Genomic DNA, 7,796 nt, shown 5'->3' with positions numbered 1-7,796 from the left:
TGTTCATTCATTACTTTGTCTTGTTAAAGACTTATTCACCATTTTTATCAAGTTACTGAAGGATGATGCAGTTGATACTAGATGAAATCCAAAGTTGTCACTGTGGTGTCGAAGCTCTATTGTTCACGTCATTGACTCCTTTAAACCTGGTAGAAAGGTTTTGAGGTGTCCTAATTACATGGTTTATGTAACAAATATATTGGTACGAAGTGCAATGGATTGATACTTTTGTTCATTTTAGCTACGTTTGATGGAATAAGAGAAAAGACCATAAATATTTTATTTTTATAAATGAGGAACTAACTTTACAAAGCTACAAATATTTATCTCTTGACAGAAGAACATATGCCAAAGGTAAATGAATGAATGAAATACAATTAGAATTGAAGAAGCATAATGAAATTTTAGAATTGTTTTTGTCACGGCCTTAGTGGTTTTTATAGTGTATGGTAATGCTTATTTTTATTTGTGAAATGCTTGTTTTATTTGTGAAAATACCTATAATGGCTTTACCACGATAGTTTATTATTGGAAAGTTTATCATCTAATTGTTGTTCATTTTTATAGTAAAAATATCAAAATTCCAACAAATCAAACAAACAGATAATCTACAATCCAAAAATCCAGTAATCTTTTTTTTTGAACCGACAAATAAGAGGCATATATATTAAAGAAAAACATGTTAAACAACCCAGCAAGGAGCTAGGAGATACAACAAGTAAAAGACACAAACGGAAAGAAGATAGCTACAACCCTATAAAAGGGTTAGTACACCAATCCGCCCAACTAATCGCCTTTGTTTTCCCCCTGTATTTGACCCACATATACATTGTAGATATGATGATATCTGCCACTTTTGTTGGTTGCATCCTCTTCTTGTTGAATAATCTGTCATTTATCGTCTTCCAAATACTCCATAAGTATCCATAACAAATCCCCAATAATCTTTGCTTTTTTTTTCGGGCAATTGCCCCAGTTTGACGCATAACCTATAACATCATGTACAGCCGTAAGGTCTCCAAAGGATACCTGACACCATATATAACATCCAGTAATCGAGACAAATTTTACGTTATGTTACAAAACAAATTGTTACATCGACAATCCAACATAACATACAAAATAAAAATAAATAAAAAATGCAAACTAACATGAATGTCAACATTGAAGAGGCAATAAATACACGTCTCTCCACCACTTGGTAGAGAACAAATTATACATATATTTTCATAATTTTAATGGATCGATGTAGGCCTTCAGTTGAAGAAGAAAATTCATGATCACTGAAGAATGAAGATCCTCTAGAATCGACAATGTGTGCCTTAAGTAGAGGCAAGTTCGCGCTATGACTCTTGTTAGTTGTTTATCTTTTAGTTCATAAAAAATAATTTGTAGATAGTTATTCACTAAAAATGAATATGAAATGACTACATGTTGAAATCTTTTTAAGCTGCTCTGTAACTAAGTTAAAAACAATACAAAACAAACAAGATTAATATCTATTCAACAAAACGAGTGAAATGTAGATTGTTTAAAATAAAAAATTATTTAACAACTTACTTGGAAATAGTACACAATATATAGTAAATTACTATCTTCGTGTGCATTAACTTCTTCAAAACATATTTTAAGAAAGTACAACTTCTTCGATGATATATGTTTTGTATTGTATTGGTTGTTCGACATCATCGACTAAGAATACATAAAAATTGTCCTCATGAGTACGCAATAAGTTTTCTCACAAGAACATAACATTTTTTTTTTTGGAAATGAGTGTTATCGTTAATCCACAGGGTTTATGTGGTTTTATTTTTAGAAGAGACTAAAATCTCTATCTTGAAATACACTATTTATTTTGTGATCTTAGTGAATAACTTTTATCTACACATCAGATTTTAATTGGGGCATGATAGTGATTTAGGTATTGTTTCTTCTTTTCTTAAATGTACTTAATGTACAAAAAGATTAACGAATTCAATTATATATATAGCCATTAAGTAAATTATATAGCCTTAATTTTTTACTTAATGTTAACAAAAACGTCATAGAAAGGGGTTTCATATTTATTTTGCTAATATCCTATAACACGTGTTAAGATTTAATTTTTAATTTTATTATCAGTTTACTCTTTGTTTAATTTAAGTTACTAATCATGTTATTTAACAAAAGAATCTTAAATATGATGATCTACGGTTTAATTTATAATGATTATTAAACAAATGGTAAATTGCTATTTATCAATTTTAAATAGAATGATAATATTCCAAAAGAAACAATATAATATTTATAGAAAAATTATCATTTAGATCAATTTAAATATACTTTATCAATTGTTAATAGAAAATCAGACACTTGATTAGCAAAAGTTGTGTTAATAAAACAAAAGAGACAACAATAAGCAGAGGACATGATACTCATGATAGTGATTTAGTAAGCAAAAACTGTACGCAGAAAACAAAGGAAACAACAAACTGGGGATTACGATACTATTATAATCATTGAAGAAACATAGCCCCACCACTTTGAGTAGTAGTGTTCACAAGGCTACATTTTTTTGCTGGATTTACCCTCAATAAGGATTACATGTGATGTTAACAAAATCCTCCCATCAATATATATATATATATATATATATATATATATATATATATATATATATATATATATATATATTTTTCAGTTGTGCCATATTACGTTTTGCATTAATCCTAACATCATCATGTAATATCTAACATTTTATTAAAATGGTCTCATTTAACATTTCATTAATTAAAATTTTTGTAGTCTAACGGTATCAAATGTTGAAAAAATATCCTTAAATCGTAAAGAATTCATTCCCCTATAAATATATTCATAAAATTATAAATTAATAATATCAACTATAATAAATGAGATTTATTTTGCCACATGTCAATCTCTTATGAATTTTTACACCTATCATTTTGTGATATTTTTGAAAATAAATAATATCTACATGTAAATTTCTGATTTTTTCTTCAAAATTTAAAATTAAAAGTCACATAATACTTACATTTATATATATGTAAAGTATTAAATATAATAAATGTGATATTAAATTGCAATTAATATGTTTTCTTTATTCTTTATTTTGAAATTTTATTTTAAAAAATACTTATTGTTCACCCTTTGATATTTTTTTTAATCAACCTATAATTCACGGGTTTTACACCTAATACATATATAAAATAAGATAATGGGACCCACAATTGATTAAATGGTCTTGCAAACAAATTTGAAATGGATATAGAGAGAGTATTGACATGATGTCACTTTAAAATAAAAGCCGATTCAAAACTTGAAAGTGGTTATTTATAGGGTGATGCATGTGCACTTAACCAAACATTGAGAGATTCAGTCATATTTTGATCATAATAATTATTTTCCCTTCAATGACATGAAACTTTATGTTTTAATGATTTTAAGTAGTGGTTGGTTAAATTTATATGTAATTAAAAAAACATTTATTACATATATATAATGTATGTATGTATATATCATTGAATAACAATTGAACCGTGGTTGGTCCACATGGGATTTGATGAGCTGCTCTGTGTATGTATTCCGCTTTTCTTTTCTTTTGTACATGACAATGTTAAATCTTCCACTCTATCAATAGCAATTAGCAAACGCTATTTGTGTTTTTTTTTTTTTTTTTTCAAAATGTGGAAGCAAAAATACATAAATTGCATGTATATCTTCAACCCATTTTCAAACAACCTTCATATCAAACACATAAAATATTAATTAATTAAAATAAAAAACAAAAACCAAAACTTTAAATTAAGGTTAATTATAAAGAAAACGGTTTTTCGGATAAAACGTCAACTTATTTATTTATTTTTTATAAAAAAAACCCTTACATTTTTTTTTCCGATTTGGCGTTTACATTTTTCCATTTTTTTATTTGGCCTTTTCATTTTTCCATTTTTCTATATCGGCCTCACATTTTTATATATTTCTGGATTAAACCATAACTTTATATTTTTACCATTAAAAAAATCTTCACATTTTTCCATTTTTCTCCGAATTGGCCCTCACGTTTTTTTTTTTAAATTAAACATCAACTTTATTCTTTTACTAAAAAAAACTTTATAATTTTCCATTTTCTTCGTTTGGCCTTCATATTTTTTCAGTTTGGCCATCACAATTTTCTATATTTTTGGATTAAACCACAACTATTTTTCCCCCTAAAACCTTTGCATTTTTTCATTTTTTTTGGTTTGGCCTTCATATTTTTCTATTTTTTCGATTTGACTCTCATATTTTTCTATTTTTCTGGATTAAACCTCAACTTTAATTTTTTTCTTCTAAAAAACCTTTGCAATTTTCAACTTTATTTTATTATTAAAAAACCATTACATTTTTATGTAAAACCAAAAGATTACCAGTAAACCCGTAAACCTACTAAAAGGCCAAGTCAAAAAGAATGGAAAAACATAAGGTTTTTAACATAAAATATAATTGAAGTTTAATCCCAAAAAAAAACCAATATATAGGATCATTTACAAAAACCTAAATAAGTTTGGGTACCTGTTAATTAGGTCTTAAGTTCAGTGATCCTCCTATCGTTTCCACACTGATTTGGCTTCCCAGCACACCTCTATATACATCTCAACTTTAAATTAAATCCTTATAAAATGTTCCATTCACATTTTATGAATAATAATATAAAACTTAAAAACAATAAAATAATACGTACCCTAAACTCCTGTTGAAAAGATCTAGGCACATTCTCCTTTAACCCCTAAACACATTTTTTTTTCTTTTAAATACAACAATTACCAAATAGCAATACTATACATAAATACGTAGAGTATAAAATTTATAAAAAAACTAACCTTACTCAAACGAGGTGGCCTTACAAAGGATATAACTTTAGTATCCGATTCATTTTTCAAAGAAAGCTGCCATAATCACATAACTTTAGTATCTGACTAAATCAATAACTATCAAACAACATTTTATAAATTTGTATAAATTTGTTATATGAAAGTTTTTACCTTTTTGAATAACTCTATTGGTGGCATATGTGAATTTTGCTTTGAGTTTAACATAAATCCACCTTCTTTAATTGGGTGTACCTATGAGAAAAAAAGCTAATTAGCTTTACAACATCATATATTCTAATATTCATATATTACAATTCTAATTTATCATTATTATTGATTTATTTTGTAATGTTGTCTCCACCTTGGCACTATTGGAAGCTTTTAGATTATTTGGTGATCTGGATTTATCATTTCCAAAGTTTTTGCTGCAAAAATAACAAAACATTTAAAAAAAATTTAAACCTTAATTCCAAAATAATAAAAGTTATCTAACCTCTGAATCAGTATCTCTTCAATCATTGGAGGAGCGGATTTTTGTTTACAGAGTGTTAAATTATCACAAGCATTAACTTTTCTGTTGAATGATTGTGATTTAAGATTGTTTGCTTTTGGTTGTTGAAATGCTTCAGGTTTATTATGGGACCTAAATATAAAAAAAAAACAAGATGTATAAATATAAAATTATAAATAGTTACTTTATACAATATAAATGACACAAATGTTAGAAATAGTACCTAAGCTTTTGAGCTTTTCCTTCTGTTACCAATTCAGGTTTTTGAGGAATTGTAGTTTTATTACATCTAGAATTTGAGTTGCTCTCCATTTCTGCAACCTTCTTCACAATCTTGTGAATAAATGTAGTGCGATGTTTCAATTGGGCAACCTATTTTATAAGAAAAAAAAGAAAATTGAAATTGTTGTTTGATGTTTTTAAAGATGGATGATTTGAAGTAAATGCTAGTTTTTATACCTTACGCAAATAACCAATTTCTAGCTTTTGTCTTTTGGTAGGTTGGTTTGAAGATATGCTAGGAGGAGATGTTAACTTTTCACCAGGGCTAACTAATGGCTTCTGCACCCTGTAAGGTGATAAATAAGAAAATAATGAAATTTTTTAAAAAGAATTATGTGATGAAAAGAAGGAGAATAGAACCAGAGAAAATATGAACACCTTCCATGGCCTCCAGAATGTGTGTTTGTGTCACGCTCTTTATTTTGTTTGGCTAAATGACTAGCAGTTGGTTTCATGAATGATGAACCACTTGGTTTAGATGAGTTGACTGTGGACTTTGACTTGGATTTTGAATTGTCTTGAGGCATATGATTATGATGCTTCACACCTGAATCAGGAAAAGATGTAGCTTTGATTATTAATGTGTATTGATGGATAAGGCTCTTGTGTTCTTTTTCAGTTGAGATATAAAGTTAGGAGATTGATGAAGGATTAAGTGGGGCATAGGCCATACCTTTGATTTTTGCTTCTTTTGAGGGGGCTTCATGATCAATGTCACCACCATCTGAAATACTGGATGTACTAGTTTTTTTTCTGAAGCTGGTTTTATGAGATTTCATTTGATTGGCTTTGGCTTTTGCTGCCTTCATCATCTTTAACTTCAGAATGAAGGCTAAAACACCAGAAATTTTAATCGGAAAAAAGTGAGCCAGTTAGATAAAAATCAAAGGCAGAATACAATGCTACAATGAGTACAATCTTTATGCAACAGGTAGCTAATCTGATTAATGTTAAGAAAAACAGTTTACTCCATATTACAATTAAGAAATCAAATTTGAACAGGTAGCTAATCTGATTATGTGAGAGCTCTCGAATTCCATCAGGTATAAAGTTTCAATTCGAAGTATTAAATGCAGATAACAATCACAAAATTTGAAAACTCAATACCGGCTGGTAGCTCGTCAATTTAAAAACGAATTCATGCCAGAAACTGAATCTAGCTAGCGGAGCTCATAATTTATGGATGAAATTATCAGCAGTTCAATTAGTAGTACAATCAGAAAAGTCAATAAACAAACATAAATTAACATATATATAGCTCTCGGAGCGTGATGATTGAAATAAAACATAATCAACTCCAATCTAATAAACTAAACACGATCACAAATTGAAACGCTTACGAGAAGGTGGATATTCATGAGCGTATCGGAACCAGCTCTCGGCTTCTTCCGCTTCGGATTCCGTTTCGCCTCTCGTAAAATCAAAAAACTGACAAGAATCAAACTCGTATTCGGAATCAATATCATTCGAAAACGAATCTTCATCTGCAAGCAATTCCTGCATAATCTCCATTTCTTCGTCCATTGTCTCCTCCTCTTTTATATTAGCCAAGAACTGGTTCAGAGGAAATCAGGGGAGACGGCGGAGGAAGAATGCAGATTATGCCATTGGAAAGCCCTGGTTCGAGAGATATCAAACTCCGATTAATTTGAAACCCTAAATGTGAAATTAGAAAGAAAGGGGGAATATGAGAGATTGAGAATCGTCGAAGTGAACGGCGAAATTTTCGTGAAGCTTAAAATCGATAGAGACATACATGCGCTGCGCCTGCCTGTGTTTGTAATTGTATCCGTTGTTTAATGAAGCGCCCAGAACTCCCCTTTCCCACTGGTATTTTGAAAATGTGGGGCCAATTTTTATATATATCATTCAACTATTTATTTATTGACTTTGAAGAGTATATTCTTAATAATAATAAAGTTTACACAAATATATGAAGGAAAATAAAAAAGTCAATTTTAATGTATGGCATTGGATTAATTATTTGAACATTTATTTCTATAGGAATTTATAAAAATAATCAGTTTTTTAAAATAGCCAGAAAGAAGAGTTTATCAAAAAATAACCAATGAAACCGCAAAACAAATATGTGGTTTCATCGCATTGTGGTCTTCGATTTAGTTCATTTTCGGCCTATAGTCGGCCTAATAGTA

At 28.8% G+C, this 7,796-nt stretch overlaps 1 protein-coding gene across 2 annotated transcripts; it reads right to left on the bottom strand.

The window, feature by feature from the left end:
• Positions 1-3,437: 3,437 nt before the first annotated feature.
• Positions 3,438-7,422, bottom strand: LOC145077009 (uncharacterized). Of its 2 annotated transcripts, none has more exons than XR_013692908.1 (12): positions 6,984-7,422; positions 6,317-6,475; positions 6,022-6,190; positions 5,821-5,929; positions 5,585-5,733; positions 5,344-5,493; positions 5,212-5,275; positions 5,022-5,102; positions 4,860-4,925; positions 4,721-4,765; positions 4,552-4,636; positions 3,438-3,738 (listed from the first exon to the last, which is right to left on the bottom strand). XR_013692908.1 is itself a non-coding variant. In XM_079022790.1 (12 exons), exons 1-11 carry the CDS (start codon positions 7,165-7,167, stop codon positions 4,559-4,561), a joined length of 1,239 nt encoding a protein of 412 aa, XP_078878916.1. In that variant the 5' UTR covers positions 7,168-7,422; the 3' UTR covers positions 3,438-3,738; positions 4,552-4,558. The 2 variants fall into 2 exon arrangements, 1 of the variants encoding a protein (XP_078878916.1); XM_079022790.1 differs by having other exon boundaries at positions 4,552-4,621.
• Between the last annotated feature and the right edge of the window lie 374 nt (positions 7,423-7,796).

Source organism: Lactuca serriola, chromosome 9, assembly GCF_051521515.1.
Source record: "Lactuca serriola cultivar US96UC23 chromosome 9, Lser_US96UC23_V15, whole genome shotgun sequence".
In the NCBI taxonomy this organism is placed as follows: domain Eukaryota; kingdom Viridiplantae; phylum Streptophyta; class Magnoliopsida; order Asterales; family Asteraceae; genus Lactuca; species Lactuca serriola.
The sequence above is the reverse complement of the archived record's forward strand: the minus strand, read 5'-3'. Positions and strand labels throughout refer to the sequence as shown.

Coding starts and splice junctions, on each gene's coding strand:
- LOC145077009 (XM_079022790.1), bottom strand. CDS start 7,167: ATGGACGAAGAAATGGAGATTATGCAGGAATTGCTTGCAGATGAAGAT. Junction 5,734..5,820: donor AAATTGGTTATTTGCGTAAG/GTATAAAAACTA, acceptor CTTATAAAATAG/GTTGCCCAATTGAAACATCG. Junction 4,926..5,021: donor CAATAGAGTTATTCAAAAAG/GTAAAAACTTTC, acceptor TGATTATGGCAG/CTTTCTTTGAAAAATGAATC.